The following is a 26,698-nucleotide window of genomic DNA, read 5'->3' on the forward strand; positions in this document are numbered from 1 at the left end:
ATACTTTCTTTAGGTCATTAAATGGTTAAACAAATATGTTTAGGGGCGCCTGGGTGGCTCAGTTGGTTAAGCAGCTGCCTTAGGCTCAGGTCATGATCCCAGGGTCCTGGCATTGAGTCCTAAATCGGGGTCCCTGCTCAGTGGGGAGTCTGCTTCTCCTTCCTCTGCTTGCTGCTTTCCCTGCTTGTGCTCTGTCAAATAATAAATAAAATCTTAAGTATCTATCTATCTATCTATCTAAAATACGTTTATGCGCTCTATGCCAGAATTGTTTCTAGGCCCCAGGGATGCAGGAGTGACCACAACAGACAAAAGCTGAAGTTCCTGTGGGAAGAGACAACACATAACAACCCTGCAAGGCTGATATTATCCCATTTTACAGAAAAAAATAATTCTGAGACAGGTTAAGGGGTTCTTCTCAAGATACTTTAGTAGTAAGTAGGGGGACTTGGGTAGTTCAGATCCAGGAATGTCTGCCTTTAAAGCTTTTGCTTTGGCAGAAGAAAATAAAATTTAAAAGAAGAGAAAAGCTTACGCAGAGGAGGGGATCGAATCAAGGCAATATAAGTGAGCCAGAAGAGAAAAACATACAGAGAAGGAAAGAAAAGTAAGAAGAGGAAGAGAAAGGGATTGCTAAAATCCCCCCTCACCTGGGAAACACCCCAGGTTAGGCTAGCACAAGTCCTGGTTCAAGAACTGTAGTTCCCATTCCCTCTCTTTCCCTGCAGTATGAAATTCCCATTTTACAGTGAGAAAACTAAGGCTCAGAGCCATTAAATTTCTGTATTTATTTTCCCCCACGACGCATAAATGTTTTAGAGCCACAGTAGAAGATAAGATTTCAAAAGAAAATATCTGGGAGCAGTAAGTAAATAATGGCATATCCTTCACCTTGTGACTGAAAATACATTTTAGTTTTCTTTTTCTGGGGAGATTTAAATTTAAGCAATAAGTCGAGCAGCACTGAAAGGGGAGAGGAGAGTAGGTTTCAGGACACCAGACACACTTCCCAGTCTAACTCACTGTTCCAGAGAGGGAGAGCTTAACCATTTTCGGAGCACGATTGAGGTATTTCTCTCCCAGTAGTTAACTATTCTTGTGGCTCTTTCTCTAGAGGGAGGTGGAAAACAGAGGAAGATGCGAGCGGTCTAAGGGCCCGAGCCCCACCCTCAAGTCAACGTATCAACCTAGCCTCTTTGAGGAGAAAGGCCGGAGGTGCCCTTCCTGGCATTCGTCTGGGGGCCCCGGATTGAAACTAATTCTTCTTCAGGAAGTTCCTTTTGCTGTTATTTGCTAAAGGTGAGCGTCCAGATGGCCCGACAGGTCTCATTGGCCTTTGTGAGTTTCTATTAAACATTTTGAGTCCCGGTTAATGACGCCACCGCTCTCTGCTAAAAGCTTCGGTTTGGGTGAGAGGCGGGAAACCAGCCAGAGTCCCGCCGCCTTTCCAGGATCGGGCTTTTCCATAGTGTAGGACGTGGGCGGGTACAGCTTGGTGTGCAGCCGGGCTGGCAGCTTGGTCATACACAGCTCAGTGACCTTGGGAGAAACTCTAAAGCACGTTTGTAAACGCGAGGGGCTTAATCCCAGTCTAACCGTTCTCGAGGATGAAGTAATTAACGAATTCATCTACTATCTAAATCTTATTTGGAGGAAACGGCTCAGTCGGTGTTTGGGAGCGACGACAATAGTGTTATGAAACCCCAGCCTATTCGGAGAAGAGGGAAAGGGGACTGAGGGTAACTAGGAGAATGTCCACGCGTAAACACCCGAGGATGCCCCAGGGCCCAGGCGACTGGAGCCAGGCGGCTGAGGTCTCCCGCGATCCCAACGCCACAGCCAGAGCGCGCTCCCAGCAGCCGCGATTCTCGTTACGTTTCTGGCCCTAACGTCACGGCCTCCTTCGCCTCTCATTGGACGAACCCGTCCAATCATGTGACTTCGGCGAGGCATATAAATAGAGGCGAGGAGAAGGCGGTGGTCCGCCATTTCGTGGACGCCGGGTCAGCGAGAGCATCTGCTGGAGCCGGGAGGGGTGGGAAGCGGGAAGACCCATCCGAGGGTGTGTTGATTTGAGCGTCAGCTTTCTAATCCACGATCTCGGTAAGTGACTGGCGACTAAAGGAGTGTAGTGGGAAATGGCACCTAACAGGACTGCGGAAGGACCAGGCCCAATGGCGGCGCCAGGTTGAGACAAAGAGACGCCGCCGCCATTTTGTGACGTTCGGCATGGGGCGGTGGCGGGGGCTTTTGGCCCATCAGAGAATGTACCTGGGCCTTGAAGTGGAGGTGTTTATAAACATTTACGGGGGCGAGGGGTAAACTGAGAAGTGGGATTACCCGAAAGTTACGGCGAAGTGGGGGAGCCGGTAGCCGAATTGCATTCCGTGCTGCGGCCTTTCAATTTATGGCGCCTTTTTCCTCCCAACCCCCCCACGTTTTCTTTGGGAGCTAATCTGAAATATTTTTTCACAAGTCACCGATCGAGATTGGACCTTTTGAGCTATATTACGCGGTTTCTGTACTCACCTGCATTTTTATTTAATTTTAATGTGATTTTTCTGTATCCTGTCACTTTTTTTTTTTTTTTTTAACCGAAGGATCTTGCTTGAATAGCCTTGTTCTCGTAGCAGTTTCCCGTTGATGGTTAACTCTGAAACGGTTTACGGCTAAGTTCTTAAAAAACCAATCTCCAGCAATGATTTGGCTTCAGAACTCCAGGGTGGGGTCATGCAAATAGGATGTGTCTGGACTAGTTTTTTTTAATTGGATAAGCCCAGAGTGAGAAGAGCGTACTGTTCATGAGAAACCCTTAAGCTGGGTTATTGGGTTGGCTACTCTTGTAGTTGAAACCCGCCTACAAGTTGATTTTGATTCATTGTCGAGGTGATTTTTTTTTGAAGATCTATCAAATGCAAGACCCCAAAGGGCAGTAAATATGTACTCTAAGAACCCCCCCCCTGTGAAATTAACATAAATTTCCTTTTAAAGTGCAAATCTGTACATTCCTAGTGCTGTGCGACCATCCTGCCTAGTTCCAAACCATTTTTGTTATCCCCTGAGGAGTCCTGTACCTTATTAAGCAGCTGTTCCCTATGTCCGCTGCCCTCTTCCCAGCTGCTGGTAACCAGTAATCTGTGTCTCTGGGTTTACTTGTTCGATATCTCATATATGTAGAATCTTAGCATGTAACTTTTGTGTCTGGCATCTGTAATAGCATGTTTGTATTCATGTTGGAAGCATTTTTCAGTACTTCATTCTGAATAATCATTGTGTGGATAATACATTTTGATTATCCGTTTATCTTTTGATTTTGGCTGTTGAGAATAGTGCTGCTGTGATGTACATTTAAAAAAATTTTTAACAAACATATAATGTATTATTAGCCCCAGGGGTACAGGTCTGTGAATCGCCAGGTTTACACGCTTCATGGCACTGTGATGTACATTTATTTTTAAAAACCTAACACTAAGCTGCTTGAGGAGTGATGCTGGTTAAGTTTTTGTTTAGGAGGGCACACAGTACCATTTTTCAAGGGGCTCAGCCTTAGCTACTGTCTTGTTTTAAGCATTTTTTCATTTGGTTTTTGTGTCTCCAGGATTTGCTTTGGCAAGTTATCCTACTTTTTCTTAAGAGCTTTATTTTTGAGATTAATTGTAAAAGTCCCTGATTCAGTGCCGAGATTGTAGTAAATGCCCCTTCGGTGTTTGTTTTCCTCGGTGGATTTTTCAGTGAGACCTTTTTTCCTATTACAATTTGTGCTGGCTTCCTGTGTTTGTCAGTACAGATTAGAGAGAAATGGGTGTTTCAAGGGTAGTAGTTACTTGGTTTTTAGTATTTCAGCATTCTTTTTTTAAGGATCTGTTAACTGTGTCAGTTATTAAATAAATGATTAATGTTTGGGGTATTCTTTTTGTTACAGAAATGCATCGTGATTCCTGTCCATTGGACTGTAAGGTTTATGTAGGTAATCTTGGAAACAACGGTAACAAGACTGAATTGGAACGAGCTTTTGGCTATTATGGACCACTCCGAAGTGTGTGGGTTGCTAGAAACCCTCCCGGCTTTGCTTTTGTTGAATTTGAAGATCCCCGAGATGCAGCCGATGCTGTCCGAGAACTAGATGGGAGGTAATTTAATGACTAATTTATACTGGTGATAAATATTAATATTTAAATTTTCTAGGACATGTGGCTTTTAGAAGGCTTCTTGGCTGTCTGAAGTTAATGTTATTAGAGACTTCTATAAGTCTTTGCTACAATGAAAAAGGACTGAACAGTTTTACTGGAGATACACAGGAAGGTTCCTTTTATTCAGGTGGTCAGTGAAGAGATCACTTCTTGGTTGGTGGATTTTTGCATCCAGAATGTGATTAAAACAGGGGGTATAGCTCAGTGGTAGAGCATTTCACTGCAGAATGTGATTAAAACATTTTAATCTACATCTCAAAGTGTCACCTGTGATGTCACCTTTGAGTTGTTTCTGAATCAATTGGAAATCAGATATTCTTTTCAAATAAGAATGGCCACAGACTGACAATAGTTGGATGAGGATTACATGGGGCTTATTATACCATCATCATTTATGTGTTTTAGATATTTAGGAAGGGTGAAGTATGGAGCTATTTCCTTTTGTTTTTATGGTGTACTCTTACTGGCTGTTAAGTAACACCTAAGTCTTATAGGAAACAGGTGCTGCCCTTCCCCTCCTTCCTGGTCTTTGAGAACTATTGGATCTCATGAAACCAGGGGAAATGGTTAATACTTTAGATCGAAAAGTTAAGGGGTCTGAGTATTAACTGTAAAGCTGTATAAAGGGTCATTTATACAAGCAGATTATAGAAACAGATTTTTCCAGGTCCCCACCTCTTCCTAATCATTGTCCAAATAAATAATGGTTTATCTAAACAGATGTGGAACAACAAAGAGGTGGGGGATTACTTTTCTCAGCAGCAGTTTCCTAAGTGTCGGTTACTGAGTGACCCCTGAGGGGTGATGGTGATGTGAAATGGCCAAAATGCTTCAGTTCACTACTTTGCACGGAGATGGGTTGTGGAGGGAGAAGAAAGACCAGCACATACAGTAAGATAATAAACAAGTGTTAGGGATCTCAGGATCTCAAAGTCCCAGCAGGATGTACAGATGAACTAGTTGTTTGTGAAGATGAATCCATGGGTTTCACACTTGAAATGTTAATAAACAAAACTCCCCCATTTCCATGGAATTGAACAAAGCACTAAAATGTAAGAAAGTTTGTTTTCTTTATTAGAAAAACTTGTTTTGCTATTAAGAATTCTGTAGACATTGAGGTGTGTACTTTGCGAGAAGCTAAAATAGGAGTGCTTGCTTTTTGCTTTAATACACATCTCTTAGGAAGTCTGTTCAACTCTTTTAAATGTAATAATGTTTCTTCCCTTAGAACATTATGTGGCTGCCGAGTAAGAGTGGAACTCTCGAATGGTGAAAAGAGAAGTCGAAATCGTGGCCCACCTCCGTCTTGGGGTCGTCGTCCTCGAGATGATTATCGGAGAAGAAGTCCTCCACCTCGCCGCAGGTACTTGAGAGCGTGTTTAGAGGTATTGGTGTAATGGAGTAGCTAATAGGAGCAGGTATTTCTCTTAAGTTTGTTGGTGGGTTTTAAACTTTGAAGAATTGGAGGTTTTTATGAAACATTGGCTGGGTGTAGTTTGGGGTATGTGAGTTGTGCTGAGTGTTGGCTTTTGTCTTTAGGTCACTGTTCATGTTGGTAGTCAGTAACTTCTATCTTGGATCTATCTTCTAGTTCATCTTCTAGTTGCATCTTTCCAAGTCTTCCCTTATACTTCAATTTAGGCCTTTTTCCATTTCTTGACTCCATAATGACAAACATTACATTCAACTCTAGCTCTTCACAAAAATGTATTTTCTACTATTAGCACGGTTGTAGTATTTATCAACCAGGCAGCTGTTGTAATGTTACAACTGGTAAAGTAGAAATCATTCTGAAACTAACTTAAGTCACTGACCGATAAAGGGGGCTAAAAAAGTTATCCCAGTCATCTATTCTTCAAACCCAAATAGGAGAGATTTCAGTTTTTTTATAATTGAAAATGACATCATTCTTGGACCAGGCAGTATTGTCTGGATGCTAACTCCACATCTCCTCAAACCTCCAAAATAGTTTCTATAGGACTGAATTTACCTCTTACAGGTGAGTGAAGTCCTTATAGGAGATAGGAGTTCAAAATCTTGCCCCTTTTGCTATTTTGAAAAACAAAACAACACACTGTTGCCCATCATAATAAAGAGTATTTGTTAGCTAAATAGATGGTTGTACTGATGGCTTGTTTTTCATTTTTTTTTTGTGCTTTTTGGTCCATCTATTAATAAAAATGAACCCCGTTACAGAGTCACCATCATGTCTCTTCTCACCACCCTCTGAGTCTGCATTAGCCAGTCAACTAGCCCTTTCAGCGTCATGTGACCAGCGCGCCCCATTCAGCTTGGCTGGTGTCGTTTCACATGACCCAGGCATGGCCAGTCGTCAGGTTGCACCGCCCTTTGGTTCCCGAGCATGCTGTTTTCTCTCAGCCTTCTCTCCAACCTTAACCAAATCGGCAGCAGCCACCTCGACCGCCCACACATTCCTGGCCAATCAGCTCAGCTGTTTATTTACCAAATGTCTTCACAACAACTACAGCAGCAGCCTTCGGCTAACAAAAAAGCAGGAAAAATCCACAACACCCCCTTCGCCAACCAACTAAATCCAACGCAACATCTGGCAAAACCTTTTCAGCAAATTCTTCCTGGCCGTCAGTCCGGCAGCCTCACCTCACCATTTCTAGCTTGTTGAAACCCAAAACTAGTAAGTTTTTCCTGCTTATACAGTTTACTGCTGGTTAAAATAAGGAGTAAGCGGCTTAAAGTAATTCTTTTTTCTGGATCAAAGGCTGGCTGTGCATAATTGAATGGTAACGTACATATATATTGCTTGAATAAAACTTTTAAGGGTGATAGGGAACTCATAATGTAACTAGACCTTCAAGTGAAACTTATTTGCATGTGTGAGATGCCAAACTAAAAATTTTAATAACTAACAGATTTAGCTTTCCTTTCTAGCAAAAATTTGTTGAATCCTATCACCTTTAAATGGTTTTACTAACAGTTTTCAAAATTTAAATTTTGGGGGTGAAGTGGGCCAAGCTTAAGGTAATTTTTTATGAGCCTAAACACACTCTTAAATGTGACGATCACAAATGCAGTTCTAATGTAGCACTTAATGGCATCAGTATTTTACACCTAGCGCGTTTTCACAAAATTACACTATCCACCTGGTACCTAAGTCTTGTCATGGACTTATAGGTTTGCATGGGTTCCAAATACTGGTTTATGGTACTGTTTTTGGAACTACTTGTGGGACTATATTTTGGTGTGGTGTTTGGGTAGTGGAGTTAGTTTGACATGAAGTTTTGCATTGGACAGATCTGCTGTGAAGCATTCTTTGTTAAAGTGAATCCATGGTTGGAATACCTGCTTTTCACTTGAGCTTTTGGTTCCTTAATCCTTCTGTGCCTGTTTTTCTTTTCTGGTTTTTTTTTCCTTTTTTTTTTTTTTTTTTAGTTTCATTTATTTATTTTTTTGGACGATGGGTGCCAGTTCTTCGGCACAATCACTGGGCCCAACAGTGAGATTGAAAAGTTGGGAAATGCCTCACGCCATAAATAATAATTGACAGTTAGCCTAATTTTCCTGTTTCTGCTTTTAGATCTCCAAGACGGAGAAGCTTCTCCCGCAGCCGGAGCAGGTAAATAACTAACTTTTTTGGTTACATTCTCAGAAATGACAGCATTCTGTTCTTAAACTGTTCTGTAAATGACATGGCTAAAGGTAAAAAGACTGTGGCTTTAGTAATGAATCAAGTGATCTATAGAGCCAGTGTTGCAGGAATGAACCAGCTTCTCGTTTTTTGAAGACTTTTTACAGATGTTTGTTGTGTGTAATTCTGAATGGTCCTGATTTTCTTCCTCTGGTTTTAGGTCCCTTTCTAGAGATAGGAGGAGAGAGAGATCCCTGTCTCGGGAGAGAAATCACAAGCCGTCCCGATCCTTTTCTAGGTCTCGTAGGTAAGATCTTTGATGATTTAGACTGTTTATAAATAACCTAGTTAAAATAGGAATTGGTCATCTTAAGCCATTTTGATTGTTTTTAACTATTTTTCCATAAAAGCCTTTGATGTAGTTGTGTTACTGAGAAATGTATGTAACTTTTGTTCTTGTTTTTCTAGCCGATCTAGATCAAATGAAAGGAAATAGAAGACCAGTTTGCAAGAGGAGTGGTGTACAGGAAATAACTTCATTTGACAGGAGTATGTACAGAAAATTCAAGTTTTGTTTGAGACTTCATAAGCTTGGTGCATTTTTAAGATGTTTTAGCTGTTCACATTTGTTTGTCTCTTGGAACAGTGACACATAAAGATGTAATTCTCTATGATTTGAATGGATCATACGAGGCATGTAATATCAAGAATTGTTACTTTACAATGTTCCCTTAAGCAAAATTGAATTTGCTTTGAAGTTTTGTCTTATATAGACTGATAATAAACCTCTTACTCCTGCCCAGCTAAACCTTGACATTTAATATTATGAGAACAAAACTGGCAAAAATTAAATGAAGTCTTTCTATAGCTGGGATAATAGTATGCAGCTGTAGTTAAATAAGCAGTCTTTAAAAGCTGGTGTGAACACAAGCCAGCAATAAAAATTAAGCTGCACTATTAAACTAGATTAGAGGTTTAAAAAAAAAAAAAGAATCCAACTAGTCTTCGTACTGGGCAGGGTGTCCAGTTGGTATAGAATTGGAAGTTTCAAGAAAGTTAGTTTACCTTTGTTTTAGGTCATAAGTTCCTTACGTGATTGCTGTATATGAAAACATGGCTCTTTGTAACATTCTCTATTTGGTAATTTGAAACTATTAAAGATACCAGTGTTCTGCCAGTTTAAGGGTACATTGTAGAGCTGAACTTTGAGTTACTGTGCAAGATTTTTTTTTCATGCTGTCATTTGTAATATGTTTGTGAGGATCCTTGGGATTAAAGTTTTGGTTACAAATTGTTGTTTAACCTGAAAGCCTGTTTTTCCTTGCAAAACTAAAATCTGTGAGCTTGGTATCAAGTCCAGGTATAACATTCCTATTGGAAGCCATACTTATATTTTCTTGTAAAGTGCTTTTGAATTAATAAAATATTAGCATAATTGTGTAATAGTCGAACCCACTATTAACATAGTTCTTGTCCCATGGAAATCAGTTGGTTACACAAATCTTACAAGAAACACAATTGAGGCTGAAGGGAACCTACATGATTGTTCCTACTTAACCATTTTTTAGGGGTAGGAGCTAGTTCAAAGACCATGATACTCTGTGACCAACATTTTTAAAGTATAGCAACATGGTACATTATAATCCAAAGTGACCCATTAAAAAAGGGTTTTATCATTAGCATGAGACCTTTGCAAAGCTTTAAAAATTGCTTCCATTTTATATAATTTGAGATGTTGCATGGGAATTCTAAATTGATCCATCATGATGTAAAATTCACTATATGGTTCAAATGTAACAGTGCAGAATTGAATTGGAAGCATGCATAACCTTCCTCTTAGAAATCCAGAGGAGTTGTAATTTCAAATTTTTGTGCAATTAGATTAAATCACAATGCAACAGTCTTGTGGCTTAGTTTCCTTAAATGTGCTACTTAAAGGTAGTTTCGGATTATTGCTGTACTGACTTTAATATGAAAGATGAGTCATTGCATTGAGTCTATAAAGATTTTCTAAGATGTAGGTTCTAAACAATTGTTTATGGTCCTTTTTAACCTTTCATGTAGATCCCAACAAAGGAGGATAGTCCTTGGTATCATAAGGTAGAATTGTCAGATTGGGTAGGAGAACCACTTTAGAGAAGACCTTTAAAGACTAGTGATGTATTGAGAGCTCTGGTGTTTTGGGCCTTTTGTCTCTGCATTTTTTCAAAGCCTAAAACTATCCAGGTTCAGAACAAGGAAAGATAGCTAAAAGGTTATGGAAGGAATATGGTGTATCAATAATCAAACTGCCCTTATAAATGGACATTTACATGCATGTTTTTGGCAGTATACAACTTGCAGAGTTGTAAGTTGGGTTTTTGTAAAAAGGATAGTAGGTTATGGGTACAATGTGGCTTTTTAAGTTGATCTCAGAGTGATCCCGACATAACAGGCCAAATTTGCAATCACTTTAACCAGAAGCCCCCAGCACAGTACTTATGGCTTGTTTAAAAAAAGGAAGTAGGGAAGGTGGTAGAAGCTGTTAAAATCCCTACACACTCAGCTTCTTGCTATTAAAAGTTTTGGTTACTATAATTTCTAAAACTAGCCTTTCACTAGCCAGTTTGGTCCTTCCATCCTTTTAAGTACAATAATGAAAGATTAGTGACAAAAAATGACCTCTAGTGTAATGACTACAGGTGTTCACTAGAGGTCACTATTCATACTGGGTGGTGATTTAAGGAAATAAGCATTTATAGTTGGTTTTTATACTTTTCCAGAATAATTATCTGGTTCTCACCTAATTGTGGGTTACTTCTGAACTTCATGTCTTAAGCAGAAAGGTGAAGATAAATTAGCCAGAGAAATTTTATCAGATGTAGATACTTATCTATTGTTAATGTACTTTCACAGTTCTTTACCTAATTGTGATCCATAGATGTCATTCCTCCCTTTTAGTTAGACTCACCTGTATCAGATGGGAAGTCCTGGTTGCTTTTTCTTGGAGTGTTAATATGGTTCATGTTAGTATAGTGCTTTACTAGGAATGCTGTTGATAACAAGTTTTTCCGGAAAAAAAAAAAAAAAAGTTTTTCCGAAATACAGCCTTGATTCCAGGCCTGTTCGCATTTTTTTTTTAAAGAGTAATCAAGCACTGTGGTTATTTGAAAGAGTTCTAGGTGATAAACATCCCTGATTAAATAAGATTACTGGTTTAGTGCTTTGTTTTAATTTGCTTTTATTTTCAGAGTCCTGAACATGATTTTTAGTTGTCAGATCTAGTTGGTGGTAATGTCTTCCAGTTGTTTATTTTTGTACTAGACTGTTGCCTTCTACTTTTTTTCTTTCCTTTCTTTTTAAAATTTTTTTTTAGAACATGATAGATTTTTATAATTAAAGTAGCTGAAGAAAAACTGGGTTGGAGTATATTTTTATCAAAACAGTTTGATAGTGTTGAATTCAATTTTCTATACCTACAGAAATAAATGCTCTTAAAGATTTCTTTGGAGTATGTCAAAAGGATTCAGCTGTATAGGAGACTTGTAAGATTCTGAGAAGAAATCATTGAAAATTTATCTCGCTAAACCTAGGATAACTGCTTGATTTTCTTCTTTACCTTTATTTAGATAGATTACAGAAATTTAGGATAACAGTATTTAGACTCCTTTAGTATTCCAGTTCTTGTTACAGAGCATATGACAACAGCTGAAACGTTTCCCAGACTAACATGATACACATGTATAATAATATTTAGCTCAATTAGTTTTTCTTCCATTCTCTGTGACCTATATAAAACACTGTGTAGTACAGGTCTGTACTTGGTCTTGAGGAAGTGAAACTTTCTGGAAACATTATTACTTCCTTGTCACTTGGAGAGGTCCTTATATGGAGAATATTTAACAATTTCCAGAGCAAAGTTGAGCTTTCCAGAAAAATGAGGTGACTTTTATCTTTATTTAATCTCTACAACCAACATGACGAGTCAAGTGACCTGCTGTACCCACGGATCCAGCCAGGTGCCCCAGATTTTACCTGCTTTTCAAGTCCCATTCACTTGTAATTAGCACCTTTATTTCAGTGTGTACCTCATTAAGGTTTCATATGGGGAAAGTTAGCATCCTTTAGGGGTGGTTTTTACTGACCTCCAAATCTGCAAATCAAGCCAAGGGGGAAAGTTGCTTTTTTGGGGTGTTAACTGTTAGTATTGTTCATTTGGGAAAGGAAATGTAAATTACCAGTATAAAAAACAAACTAAGGATAGCTAGAAGTTCCTCCCTGAAAATGATCTCTTAAATTTTTTATTTTAACACCACCACCACCCCGCCCCCCCGCTAAGATTTTGAGAGCAAGCAGGAGAGAAGGGAGCCTGAGCAAGAGGAAGGGCAGAGGTAGAAGGCTACTACTCACTGAGCAGGGAGCCCCATACAAGGACCTTGGGATCATGACCGAGCTGATGGCAGATGCCCAACCTACCAAGCCACCAAGGCACAGATTTTTGAGAGAGGAGGAGGGAGGGGCAGAGAATGTTCTTTGAGCAGGTAGCCCCATGCAGGGCCTGAATTAGGGCAGATCCTTAACTTACTACTGAGCCATCCAGACACCCCTAAGTTCCTTTAAGCTTAAAAGCAGCTGGTAATCCTTAACCCATTCCAGCTGGCTCTGCCACCAGAATTTCTTTATAGTTTAGATTAAAATCCATGTTTAAATGAGAGTCCTTACAAATAAATACAAATTGGAATTTTGTCATTTAAATTTTTATTTTAAATTTTTTTTTAAAGATTTTATTTGACAGATCACAAGTAGGCAGAGAGGGAAGCAGGCTCCCTGCTGAGCAGAGAGCCCGATGGGGACTCGATCCCAGGACCCTGAGATCATGACCTGAGCCGAAGGCAGCAGCTTAACCCACTGAGCCACCCAGGCGCCCTTATTTTTATTAAAGATTATTTATTTGACAGTGATACAGAGCACAGTAGAGTGGCAGGGAGCCTGATGTGGGGCTTGATCCCAAGACCCTAAGATCATGACATGAGTTGAAGGCAGAAGCTGAACCAACAGACCCACCCAGGCACCCTTGTCATTAAACTGTTAAACCTATCTCACATGATAGTCCATGACACAGGGACTTAGTGGAATGGGGTACAGGGAGGTATACCACCAACCAGCCTGGTATCTAGAAACAATTGTTTGACCTGAGTTGAAGTTCAGGAATTGATGCCTAAACTGTGCTACTTCATGTTTCACCCATTATAGGCTAGGATAATTTAAGAGGTGTTGGGAAGGAGAGCACCGAATCCTAACACTAGACCCACCAGGGATAAGAAGTGTTGGTTGTAGAGCTTTATATCCCCTAAGAGGAAGGTTCTTAGAATGAGGTGGCAAATCTTCAGTTGAGGGTCCTTCGAAAAGTCCCTGTATTAGGGGGACTAAAAGCTTATAAAGAATCTGGGGCCTGAGGCACCTGGATGGCATCTGCCTTTGGCTCAGTTTATGATCTCAGGGTCCTGGCATCTAACCCTGCATTGGGCTCCCTGCTCAGCTGGGAGCCTACTTCTCTTCCACCTGGCACTCCTGCTTTGGGCTGTTGCTCTTTCGGTCAAATCTTTAAAAAAAATTTTTTTTAAAGATTTTATGTATTTATTTGTCAGAGAGAGAGGGAGAGCGAAAGCACAAGCAGGCAGAGGCAGAGAGAGAAGCAGGCTCCCTGCTGAGCAAGGAACCCCACATGGGACTCGATTCCAGGACCCTGGGATCATGACCCGAGCCGAAGACAGTGACTCAACAGACTGAGCCACCCAGGCGTCCCTAAAAAATATTTTTGAGGTGAAGAAGTGAGTAACTTAATTACAAAGCAGTTCAGAGAATGAGCAACTGAGTGTGTGGCTGCATTAAAGGGTTTGGAGGTAAAAATAGAAGGGTTCTGCAACTGTGAATTGAAGTGGTTCCAGTCACGATTTTTTACTTTCCTTAAGTCATACTACCAAATAAAACAGGTGAGGGATAACTTGTTTGACATTAGTCATTGCAGGATGCCAAGAAGTTGGGAGTATCGCACTAGTGGCTGGCTCATGTGTTAACAGCTGTTAGGTTTGATGGGGATACAGAATTGAACGAACTTGGCAGCTCTTCTTGGACCTCAGTTGGCAATATATAACTGTCCATCTGACCTTAAAGTGGCTCCCAGGAATGAGTTTGGGAGTAGAAGCTGCCGCCTTTGTAAGTAGTATGGAGTAGATGAATGCTGATCATTTGGAGAGCGCTAGGAACCGAAGCTTACAAAGTAGATGGCCTTTTAGAGTGCCGGAAGCTTCAGTGAAGACAGTTGAAGTGGTCAGGAAAGAGAAGTTTTGTCTTTGAGTACCACTCTGCCAACCATCGTGCAGGGTCTTTTTCTTACGTGATGTTTAACCACTTGAGAGGTGAATAAACACTGTTAGGGCAGAAAGAAGTTCTCAAACATTACTCATCTGACTAAACAATTAGTGTATTCATAACAGGCCAGGCCTTGTTTTCTGTTCCATTACACTGCAGCTTTCTAAGCCCACTCATAAGATACCATTTCATTGTCATGAAGTGATTATCAGGATTTGGGGCCTCTATTTTTTAAGTAGGTTGCATGCCTAGTGTGGGGCTTGAACTCAGTCCTGAGTTCAAGATTCACATGCTGTATGCTGTACTGACTGAGCCATCTGGGGCCTCTAATAAGACATACTCCTGGGTCTCCTGGGCAGCTCAGTTTGTTAAGCAACTGCCTCGAGGTCGGGGCATGATCTCAGGGTCCTGGGATCCAGCTGTGCAGAAGACTCCCCAACTCCCCCACTGAGGGAGGAGCCTCAGTGGGGGAGTCAGCCTGTCCCTCACTCTGCCTTCCCCCTGCCCACCCCCCGCCACTGTGCTCGCTCACTTGCATGCATATACATATACACTCAATCTTTTTTTAAATTTTTTATTTTTTATAAACATGTATTTTTATCCCCAGGGGTACAGGTCTGTGAATCACCAGGTTTACACACTTCACAGCACTCACCAAAGCACATACCCTCCCCAATGTCCATAATCCCACCCCCTTCTCCCAACCCCCCTCCCCCCAGCAGCCCTCAGTTTGTTTTGTGAGATTAAGAGTCACTTATGGTTTGTCTCCCTCCCAATCCCATCTTGTTTCACACTCAAATCTTTTTTGAAAAAAATAACCTACTCATGGTAAAGAGTATAAATCATATATACATTGGAAAATAATGTCTAGTCTTTTTAGAGGTAACTTGGTAAAGTTTTCTTCTAGAAAGCTATGTGGTGAGCAAGTATTTATACAGCTAGAAATTCTACCCGCATGTCCAGCTTTTTCCTTTTTACACATCTGGCACCTGCCCATCTGAGGTCTATATACTAAATACATGCCATCCTCTGGGCAGGTACCACAAGCAGTAAGATGTAAGACATTTCTTGGCAAAAGCTAGTCATTGTCAGCAGAAGACGAAGCTGTGCTCTTGTGCATAGGTTGGCATTCTGTGTCTGTGTTCCTGATTAGCCATGTGAGCATGCCTTGAAACTGTGGCTAGTTGTGGTGCCTACTCCATTCTCCTGGTCTTGACGTCTCCATAGTTTTAACTCAGGAATGTGAGAGCAACATCGGTGAGTGGCATTTTATATCAGGACCAGTAAAATTTGGCGGCTTTTTATAAACTTAATAGAGAAAAATTCATAATTCCCCCCTTCCCTTTTTTAATGGAGTCTTACAAGGAATACCAGAGAATTCTGTGTCTTGGCAAAGGCTGTTGCAGATTCACAAGAGTACCTTCTCTGGTTTCAAAACCGAGTGGCTCAAGTTCGGTGTCTGTGTCTGTTGTGCAACATATCTTAGTTGCTGGGGAAACAAAGCAGGCATATTTGAGTGATCACTTAAGAGTTTGACAGTGGACTTGATTAAAGCTATTTAAATTTTTTTTTTTTTTAAGATTTTATTTATTTGACAGACCGAAATCACAAGTAGGCCGAGAGGCAGGCAGAGAGAGAGAGGAGGAAGCCGGCTTCCCACCGACCAGAGATCCCGATGTGGGGCTCAATCCCAGAACCCTGGGATCATGACCTGAGCCAAAGGCAGAGGTGAGCCGCTGAGCCACCCAGGTGTCCCGATTAAAGCTATTTAATTGTCTCCCAGCAGTTGCAGTCTGACCTGGATGAATGCTCCATTCCTTTCTTCAGATGATTTTGATTAATTCTTAATGTATGGATGAAAGGAAGGGTTTTTAAGTACATCATCCAAGACTGGTTCCTGAACCAGGGCCAACTTTTTGGGTTGATAGCAAGTTGACAGGAAGAAAATGATTAAGAAGGGTATTAGTTATAGGACAGATGTGATCATCCCGCATTGCTGAAGTACAGAGAAGGCTGGGCAAGTTATCCCGAGTTGCACTCTAGTAATGATTGAGTTAGAACAGCATAACTCAGATTGCACGGCCAGGTGTAGGTTCACGGGAAGGGGTCTTAAAATTGTAGCCCCACTCCTATGTTTAAAGGTGAGAAGGTGGATTTGCCTGAGGTCACACAAGGATCCCTTGGCAGAGCTGAGATGAGGACTCTTCCAACAGCTAATCTGTTTTTAGTTTCAGGGAGCAACATAATGTTAAGGCCTTCAGGCTTTGAAGCCAGTAGCTAGAGTCTGAATCCTGCCTGCCTGCCTTCTAGCTCATGACTTTAGCTACATTATCTCTCAATGTTTCATTTTCTCATCCATAACACAGATAGCAGTAGAAAGTTTCTGTCTTGTGAATGTAATGATGTGACGTGTAAGTCACTCAACATGTCATGACACATTGCTAAGTTAGCAATAGCTGTTACGTGCTAGGCTCACACACCTATGTAGTAAGTACTCAAGGAATGGCTTTTAAGTGAAATCGACCCCTTTTGTTGCCAGGCAGGCAAGAGTGCCCCCCCCATTAAAAAAGAAAAGCAAAACAGTTTATAAAAAGTTTCATGTTTCTGTATGAAGGTGTCAGATAAGACTGCTAGAAGCTGTAACAAGTGAGATGCTTGAACCTGCTTGAAGCCATTCCATACTTGCCCTGTGGGAAAATTAAGAGTGAAGGCATTTGTACATAAACCTGGATAAAAACTAGAGCCAGGAAGTAATGATTGATCAGACTTACTTGAATATGATAAGAGAGGGAGAAATCAGCTTAATTGAAGTAAGGATAACATGCCTAGACAACAGACTGCTGCACTGGAGAAATGAGGAAGTACCATGTTCTCACAGATGTGCTGGGCCTGAACACTAATATTCAAAATAACTTCCCTATTACAATATGGAGCTGGGGGAGTGGAGTAAATGATGAGGGCCTACCCCATGGGGTTACAAGTTTTAAGTGAATTATTAATGTGCTTGATCAAAACAGTTCCTGGCATAAGTATTAAATAGTACATATCCTTTGATAGAAGGAGAATTAACTGGTGAAGAAAAATCGAGCAGTCTGAAGTTATTTCTAGCCAATGTCTTTATTCCATTTAATTATACTCTCTATAATGGCCTTATGCAGCACTTTTTATACTTCGTACCTGCAGTTGGCTCAGTCCCATGGGCACGGGTAATCCTTTTTTTGTCAGACATCTAGTATGTCGCCATTCCTGAAAGCCTGTTGTGCTCCATGGCTGGTGTGACAGCCTTAAAAACCCATCAATTCTCCCAAACAACCACTAGGAGGCATTACTACACTGAGAATACTGGGCCGAATTTTTTTTGCCTCAGGTTACACATTTACTGCTTAGATTGTGTCTCCATTGACTCCAAAGCCTCTTCCACGGTGACAATAACAATATTGACAGTAATAAAGATAATAGAATAGTTAACATTCCTTGAACTCCTGTGTCTGCATTTTGCTAAGTGTTTTAGATCACCACCTGTTCCCTTAAAACCTCTGTCTTCATTTCTGTTCTGCTGTCATTTTGCAGGTGAAGAAACGGGATTAGGTCCAAGACCCATATGAGGTGTTTTGTGTAGACAAGGTTGTACTGGAGCTAAATGCTGAAGAATGGGATTTGGATACAAAAGCCTTATGCATAAAAGCAAAAGCAGGAAGTATCAAGGTTCCATGTGGACTGACAAGTTTAGACCCTATGAATGGGTTCAGGGTTTAGAATGGGAGGTTAATGGAAAGTGAGAGCTAGTGGAGAGTTTGGGGGTTATCACGGATGGTGATTTTCAGAGTTGAAAACTAGCCAAACCTATTTTGGGAATGAAATCTTATACATAAAACAATTTAAATGGTATTGCTATAAAAAGTGCTAAGTTCTAGTAGATGATACTAGCTCAGAAAGACAGGAAAAATGAATGTTGTTTTGGTAAATGCAGCCTTAGATTGACCTTCGAACCCAATTTTTCCTGTATTTTGGTCATAGAAGTAAATGCAAATGGTTACATTTCCTAACACCATGTTGCAATTCTAGGAGTGATGGGACAGGAAGATCTACCCCAAAACAACCTAAAAACACAGGTTAACTTCAGCCTGTTAATATGCATATCGTTGAATAGGTTTTATGTTTTTAAAAAAACGTGAAAAAAATCATAGGACATATGACAATGAAATGCTTGTGAGACTCCTGCAGCACAGATGAGAATTCCTTATGCTGCCCACATCTTTGCAGAAGCAGAGCCCCAAGTGAAAGGTTTGGGGGAGTGAGTCGCTCAGACCACGTTGTTCAGCCGGAGCCATCTCTGGGCGCTCAGCCCCCTGACTCCTGGCCCAGGGCTTCTCTGAGAGGCCGGTGGTGACATCTGGTCTGGCGGCAAGCTGCAGCCTGGCTGTCCCACCCCTTACTCGGGAGGGCCCTGGCCGCTGGCCCATCTCCCTGGCAGATAAAGGCTCAGACGGAGAGCAAACAGTATGTGGCTCCAGGAGTCCGTGAGGGTCTGATTCAGCCTTGGATTGTGCCCCTGCCAGCCCCAAGGCTGTCCCCTGATCTCTGCTCTTTTGTATTACTTCCCTTGCTGTGGCCAGGTTGGAGCTCTTTCTTTTTTTTTTTTTTCTTTTTATTTTGGAACTCTTTATTTTTTTTAAGTATTTATTTTTAATAAACCCTAAGCCCACCATGGGGCTCAAACCCATGAGTTGCCGACTCAAGAGTCGCCCCCCTCTCTTCCAACTGAGCCAGCTGGGCGCCCCGACACGGGAACTCTTGAGCAACAGGCAGACCCCTGTGAGCGTGAGAATGGTGCCAGCTCTTTAAGGAGGGTTTTCCCAGGCCCAGAGAGCCTTATCGGCCCCACTCCTCTGGGCAGCTGAGAACCTGGCCCCATCAGCCTTGGTTTCAGTATCGGGGTGGGGCAGCGTCGTGGTGTGGGGCACCGGGTCACTAGGGCGCAGACGTGTTGTAGTGGCAGGTGGTGGCTCTTGTGCACGGGGAGAACAGGTGAGCTGCCTACACTGGGGATTTCAAAAACACCATTTATCAGTATTTGCTTTTTGGAAAAAGCAGTCTGCTTATAATGGCAGGACAGTTAGAGATTTAACTTGCTCTTTCAGAGAAACGTTCATATTAAACCATTATTAGGGCATGTTTCTTTTTATTCTTTTTTTTTTGAGAGGGAGAATGGAGGGGAGGGAAAGAGGGAGAAACAGAAGCTCAAGCAGACTCCCTGCTGAGTGCAGAGCGTGCTGCAGGGCTCCATCCCAGGACCCCCTGACCTGAGCTGAAATCAAGAGCTGATGGCAAAGCCTTTGACGGCTTTGGGAGCTGGGTCTTTGCAGTTGAGAAAGGGGAGCTCCACTGCTTCCATCCCTGGCGTGTTGAGACAGAAACCTGAGGTAACTACGTCCGTGTAAAGCATCAGCAAGCGTGCCCAGTTCAGAGGCGGCCCTGAAAGTCGCCAAGCTCAGCATTTTCCTTCACATCGGCTCCCTTCCATCCCATTTAATTTAATTACTCACATTTAATTCAAAAGTAATCCATGACTGCGATGGAAAAATTAGAGAACACATATCAACAAAAAGACACAAAGGCGACCCCAAAGCTTCTGGTTTGCATAAGCAGTTTTGTTTTGTTTTGTTTTTAATGCTGTTTTCTGTATTTTGTGTGCCTGGAGTGGGAAGTTTCTTCATTTGTGTTTAGAGGGGATCAGAGAGGTGATACCACGGCTCCACTCTGCAAATGAGGAAACTGACTTCCAGAAAGAGGAAGTGCCTTCTGGGAAGTCACAAAAATAGTAAGAAGGCTAAGCTGATTTCTGAAATTCACAGCTACTGAGTCCAGGCCCAGCACTTCTGTCAGGCCCAGGAGGGGCCTCAGATGTGGGTCTCAGACACCTGTCCTTGCACTGTCATGTGTGCTGGGGGCCTGTGTCCGGAACACCACGTTTCCCTCATGACCACTTGAGGCACTTAACATTCCCCACTGAAGACAGACTCCTAAGTCCTAGAGTCCCAGGAATGGGCGGGTTGTGAAAAACAACCCAGTTGGGTGGGATTTTGCAGCCTCTCGTTTTGCTTTCCCACGTTTTGCACTGTCCTTAGGCCTGCCAACACATAAGTGCTATCCTGAGCTTTCCCCTCACTTTTAAGGGTGCTCTATAACCTGTGTTTGCTTTTTTTCCCCCCTGGCCTTTTCTTCTAGCTGGCTGTCTTGGGGTTCCCAGCAAGTATTTCCATTGTTTGCTAAAAGAAAAACAATCATGCACTGTTTTAATGGCTGAGGTAACAAATATGCATTGTTTCAATGGTTAAAATTGTGCATTGAAGTGGAGGTCAAGTGGACTGTGGGCAGATTGTTTCCTGGAGGTCTACTATTCTAAAGAATGCCGAAAAGATAGAGACATCAGTCCAGGAACCCCAACTGTGTGATGATTGTAAGTTACCATGTGTTATATAGGCCCTGCCCTACGCTGGTCTGAACGGTGCACAAACCTATCTCCCGTGCCAACAAGACAGATCTGGGAGCCCTGAGAGTCAGGTGAAGCACAACTAGAGACCTTCATTGACTCAATTTGCCCATCTGTAAGAGGGGCAGTAGCGCTCGAGGTGGTATGTACCTCATGAGGTGGCCTGCACCCCCTCCGTGCCAAACCCGGGAGCAGAAGGACCACAGTGTTCTTCCATCTGCGCTCTGGCTCTGGCCTCATGCACTGCTTCAGGCTGAGGAAGCCCTCGACAGAGACAAATTTGCCACACTGGGACCAGAAGGACCACGAGGTCCTTTCCAACACTGACATTCTAGGATTTGGCAACTCCCCCCCAAAAAAGGTTGTTTCTTTGTAAAGACGGCAGGGGGAGGCAGTCATCTTCCCTGAGGGGGAAGGAAAGATGTCAAATGCATACGGCGGGTGACAATTCAGCCGAGGCCACATCAGTCTATAAAGCATTTTTGTTCTAAGAAGATAAGGCAACTAACGGTTAGTATTTGGTCAAGATTGGAAGAGTCTCTTAAAACTTGGTCCTCCTGCAACTTTGTTAAGAGTTCTTTGGCACAGATGTGGAAGCAGAGCTCAGAGAAAGGGATACAACGTAGCCCAGAGGAAATGGCACAGTCAGGACTAGAACCCAGGACCTGACTTCCTCTGACCTGCGCTCTTCCAGCACATGTCAGCCGAGAGGAGAAGCTGCTTGGGCCTCATGGTGGCTCAGAGGCCACTTGGGGAACATGAATACCCACAGAAGCCCCAGAGGGAAGGAGGTTCTTTCTCAGAAAGGGTCACGGTGTGGGGGAAGGATGCCAATGAAGGCTGCAGATCACCAGGGCCGGGGGTTGGCTCCACAGCAGCCCCTGGGTCACCTCACATCACTCAGATCAGCGGCAAGCAAGTTGTGCCCAACACCTGCTTGCATACTGAGGACTGAGGGTCTATGGCTGCCTGGGGTGGGAAGGGCACAGCACTCAGGCTGGAGACCTGCAATCGGCTCCTGGCAATACTGTTACACAAGCCTGGGCAAATTACTTTGCTCCTTGAACCTGGGTCTTGTCATCTGTAAAATGGAGCTAATTATCCTACTTCATAGGGTTATTACAGGGTTTAAATAAAAAGACCAGTAACCTTGCTGAACGCTTGGTAGGTGCCAGGTGCTGTTCACCTGTATTAACTCAATCTTCAGAGCAGCTCTTGGAGAGGAAGTGCTATTCGTCTTTCCAGTTCAGGAATGAAAAGTAATTTGCTTGATGTTGCATAGCTGGAATTGGGACCTGGACAGTCCGGTTTCGGAGTAGCTGTTTGGTGGGGATCTTAGATAAATACATTCTTGGGCTGGTGAATCCTGGGCAATGGCTTTATTTGTTTTATTTTTAAAATTTGTATTTATTTATTTGAGAGAGAGCACACGTAGCAGGGGGTGGGGGAGAAGGAAGAGGGAGTGAAGCAGACTCCCTAACTGAGCAGGGAGCCTGATGTGAGGCTCCATCCCAGGACCCTGGGATCATGACCTGAGCTGAAGGCAGATGCTTACCGACTGAGCCACCCATGCACCCCAGGACAACAGCTTTCAAAGACTATTGAAGGTACATGGGAATGTACCTTCCCATTGAAGGTACATTGAATGTACCTTCCCGTTGAATGAGGACCCCAGAGGTCAGAGGGTAAAAGACCTGCTAGAGCTCTTGGTGCTTCTGGTGGAGCCCAGGGGAGGACCCAGGCCTCCAAGCTGTCATGCCTAATCGGGGTGCCATAGCTCACAGTCCTGACGTTCTGTTCTAGGAAACACAACCCAGTGAGAAAGTGCATTCACTTCCATTATCATTAATGCAGAGTCTCGGTGAACTCTTAAGGTGCCACCACTTGCCCACATGTTGTATCCATTGACCCTGTCCCCAGACACAGGAAATAAAGTACATCTCAAATGATAATGAAAGAATACAGCACTATGCAATGCTCAGTGGTAATACCTCCGAAATCCTGCATTCTATAACACATACGGATAAAAAAAAGTTATATCAGAATGGCTGCCTATGGGGCAGGGGAAGGAGAGGGCCCCATGGGTTAAAGGGGAACATGTAGAACAAGAGGGGACTAGCCAGGACCAATGATGACTGCGAGCCATCCCCTAGGGGTTAGAATTAACTCATCCCATTGCACCAAAGGGCCAAAAATAAAACTGAGTAAAACTAAGAGGCTGAATGAAATCACTTTGCCTGAAACACGTTGGCTCTGGGCTCAAGGAGGAAAGGTGGGGACACATCCTGGGCTGCCTCACAAAGGCCAAGTCCCGAGTCCCGGAAGAGTGTTCCTGGGCGGGACAAGTGAGATCAGGGGAAAGTCAGTCACACCTACCTCTGAGCTCAGTCTGCAGGTGCGAGGCCAAAGGCAGAGCCTCCCAAACCCTAGGGAAGGAGTGAAGAGCAGCATCTGGATTAGTGTCAGAGTCACCTGCTGTCACGCCTTCCTCACCAAGGTTTAGCCAAACCCAAACCCACTATCAGGAAGGTTCTAAGGGTGTCAGGAAGAAGTGGATATAAGCCAATAACCCCACGATTATATGATGATTGTAGGCTTAGTTGCCATAGGGGTCCTGCTAGGCACTGGCCCAAGTGGCATCTGCCTCCCATGCCAACAGTGTGCCTGTGATGATAGGGTGAAGGAAGAGGGTGTCTTCACCACTCAGCTTGCCTATCTGTAGATAGGGAACAGTTGGAGGTAGACCTCCCTTAACAGCCCACCAGGCTGCTGGCCCTTCTCTGGGAAGTGGTCCACCCCTCCCATCTTCCTCCCCTGCCCCCTTCCCCGCCCCCGCACGGAGGCTGCAGTTCTGGACTTAGGCCACCAGGTGGCAGCATGGGAGAAGAAAGCGGGTTCCCAACACCAGGCTGAGGACGCCCAGATTTGCCAGTGGGCCAAAGAAGGGTTCCCTGCGGTGCTGCGAGAGAGTGGCTCATTATTACACGTAGAATGAAGCAGAAGCCTGTAAGCCCAGTGGCTGGGGAGGGGCAGCAAGGAGAAGCAGGAACGATTTTCTAGAAAGTAAACCTCTAGACCTCAGTCCTCACCCATTCACCACCAGAGGTGGGTGATTTTGTGTGTGTGTGTGAATGGCTGTGTGTCTATATGTAAATGTGGGTGTGTATATGTGTAATTATGTGTGTGAGGGTGTGACTGGTGACCCCGTATGCGGGAGTGTGGGGGTGGGGGGAAGAGGCAACCTCAGGTGTCGCCAGCGAGGCGGGGAGGATACCATAAAACCTGGGCGATGTCCTCTTTATCAGCAGGCCCTTCTCCTGGGTCAAGAAGGGCAGAGCCCAAAGTTCACGCAGATAGTAGCAACTGGGAGGCCTGAAGCAGGACGTTGGCACTGGAGGGGAGGAGGTGGCTCTCCAGTGGGACAGGAAGGGCCGACATGAAGCTACATTTAGTTCGAGACTTAAGAATGGACGCCGGGCCCAGCAGAACCAGGTTCCAAGCAGCCCAGCTGTTTTCCAGTGAGCCATATATGGGGCGCCTGGGTGACTCAGTCAGTTAAGTGATGGCCTTCAGCTCAGGTCATGATTTCAGGATCCTGGGATCAAGCTCCGGTTGGGACTCCCTGCTCAGCGAAGAACCTGCTTCTCCCATGCCCTCTGCCCCTCCCCCTGCTGGTGCTCACTCATTTTCTCTCAAATGAATAAAAATAAAATCTTAAAAAAAGAGAGAGAGCCATGTATGTAATGCTCTTAGAAGGCCTAGTATGTGATGAGTGTGTGTCTGTTGGCTGTGGAGAAAACATGAAATTGTGCTGTTCCAGAATGCCCTTGTACAAATCCGGTCCTTACCTGCCACTCATAAGGTCAGTCTCCTCTGCCCATCCCCAGCCTTCCAGAGAGGACCTTTCTAGTGGTGGAATGGGCCTTGTTAGAAAGCCGCAGGTGCCCTGTCTCTGAAGAGGAGTCATTTTCAGGGGACAAGCCTGCCTGGAGGGGCCTGCCAGGCCAACACCTTCTAGATCCAACGTCAGCTCTGACACTGCCCCCTCTAGGCGGCTTCGAGTACTGACTCACGCTTCCTTCTCTTCAAGCTTGCCCTTGTTTTTTTTTCTCTGTATTAAGGACCGGGTGGGGAGCAGTTGGTGTCATCAGGGATTACTTTGAAACTACCGCTGCTTCACTTTGGGAGCTGGCCTGAGTCAACTGGTCACCATGGAATTTCTTTTTTTAGTGCATAAACAGCCAAGCTCCCGGCAGCTGTTGCCCCGTCCAGGGCGGAAAGCAGCCTGTTGGTGTGGAGTCGCCTGGCTCATATTTCTTGGGCAAACAGATGCCATGTCTCTCAACTCACCAATTAGGAAGCCCACAAACCGTGCTTTGGAGACCCCATGTCTGGTTATGTCTAGTTATTCAGGTGACTTCACCTGGGAAGCTCTCTCTGAATGTTAAAACTACAAGATACGGACAGGTATAGTCACCAGGGTGCTCCGTGTCTTAGGGGCCACCCCAGGAGGCAGTGAGTGCTAAGTGCCAAGTCAGTGAGGAAACAATGTTTTGGAGCCAAAGCATTAAAAAAAAAATAAAATTAAATTAAAGAAAACCAAACCCAGCCACAAACCACTGAGCCTTTCGTGAGGGCTTGTTTTGTGCAGGTTCTGAACCCAGGGAGGGCCTCTGAGGGGAGAGGAGGAAGGAGCTGGAAATTTATAGTAGGAGGAATTAGGCTGGATGGGGTAAGGAAGGCCCTTCCAGAGGTAGGAACAGCATGAGCAAAGGTGTGGAGGTAGGGAAGGATACATAATGAAGAGTTTGGTTGGAACAGAGTTTACAACAACAAAGGTTTATTTAGTTAAGAGAAGAGGGCAGGGGGAGAAAGGAGGAGCAGCTCCTTGAGCAGACTCCCCACTGAGTGCAGACATGGGGGATCCCTCCTAGGAACCTGAGATCATGACGTGAGCCCAAACCAAGAGCCAGTCGCTTAACTGACTGAGCCACCCGGGGGGCCCCAGCAGGAAATAAACCCACCATACATCCACTGAGTGTCTTCTGTGTGCTAAACACTGTCCAGATCACCAGGATGAAGAGAGTGAGTGAAAGTCCCTCCTCTTTGGAATTCTAGTTTAATAACAGCTATAAATCATAAATATGACTTATTATAAGAATAAATATAAATAGTAACAATATAAATAATGGTAGACCGCTTTTAATGAGAGCTTACTACATGCTCTAAGTATTTTATATTTCTTTACTCATTTAATCCTCCAAACATCCACATAAAGGAGGCCTGGGTCTTGTCTCCAGTTCACGGGTGAGGATGGTTAGGCACAGAGCCACAGAGCGGAATCCAAACCCAGAGCTGTGCTCTGACCATGACACTTCCCTATTCCAGTAGCCTCAGTAAGAAGGGGTGAGAGGTCAGGTTGCCAGGTAATGTGGACTAATCTGGAGGGGAGCAGAGGCCAGGCAGGGGTGTGGGGATCCAGTGCTTTCCAGAAGACTAATCTAGGGATATGTCTGGAGTCAACTGGCAGACAGGAGGGACCTGGGGGCCCAGCGGGGTAGTGCAGCCCCCTGGCCACACTGAAGAGGGGAGAGGCATGAAGAGGAATCAGTAGGTAGGACCTGGAACATTTCTCAGGCCTTACCTTGCCTGGAATTAATGAACTTGGCAGATCACTCCCCATCAGTGGACTCACAGTTTACCATGGATTGTTTTTATTATTATCAATTGCAATTCATGAGGGGCGAGAGGGCCTTTCTGGTAGGTTTGAGCCCTGAGCACACAGCAAGGAGCTCGAAGGCCCTCCAGGGCTCTGTCAGAAGACAGGATGATTTGCAGTGTCCAGACTCCCCCTTCTCCGCAAATTCCATTGGGCAACCACCAAGCTCCGCCTTCAGGTGAGCCACAGACCCACTCCCACTCCCCCACCCCTGCTCCTCTCCCAGCCCTGCCCTGCAGGACTCCTCCCAGTTCTTTGTCAGAAGGTGGAGACCCAGCCCTGTCGTGTGGGCAGACTACTGGTCCTGTGCACGCTGGGACACTGATTGGGGGGGGGGGTCC

At 43.9% G+C, this 26,698-nt stretch overlaps 1 protein-coding gene across 1 annotated transcript; it reads left to right on the forward strand.

Annotated features, from left to right (window-relative positions):
• The first annotated feature begins 1,965 nt into the window (after window positions 1-1,965).
• On the forward strand, window positions 1,966-9,237 carry SRSF3 (serine and arginine rich splicing factor 3). The gene is made up of 6 exons (XM_004740048.3): window positions 1,966-2,103; window positions 3,923-4,130; window positions 5,419-5,553; window positions 7,744-7,782; window positions 8,015-8,101; window positions 8,263-9,237. Exons 2-6 carry the CDS (start codon window positions 3,925-3,927, stop codon window positions 8,288-8,290), a joined length of 495 nt encoding a protein of 164 aa, XP_004740105.1. The 5' UTR covers window positions 1,966-2,103; window positions 3,923-3,924; the 3' UTR covers window positions 8,291-9,237.
• Window positions 9,238-26,698: the final 17,461 nt, after the last annotated feature.

This window comes from Mustela putorius, unplaced genomic scaffold, assembly GCF_011764305.1.
Source record: "Mustela putorius furo isolate JIRA1106 unplaced genomic scaffold, ASM1176430v1.1 tig00003983_pilon_pilon_pilon, whole genome shotgun sequence".
Classification (NCBI taxonomy): Eukaryota; Metazoa; Chordata; class Mammalia; order Carnivora; family Mustelidae; genus Mustela; species Mustela putorius.

What these genes read in the sequence shown, in the direction of transcription:
- SRSF3 (XM_004740048.3), top strand. Translation starts at nt 3,925, where the DNA reads ATGCATCGTGATTCCTGTCCATTGGACTGTAAGGTTTATGTAGGTAAT. An exon ending in AGTCCTCCACCTCGCCGCAG is followed by an intron (nt 5,554 to 7,743) that starts GTACTTGAGAGC and finishes TTCTGCTTTTAG; the next exon opens with ATCTCCAAGACGGAGAAGCT. An exon ending in TTCTCCCGCAGCCGGAGCAG is followed by an intron (nt 7,783 to 8,014) that starts GTAAATAACTAA and finishes CTCTGGTTTTAG; the next exon opens with GTCCCTTTCTAGAGATAGGA.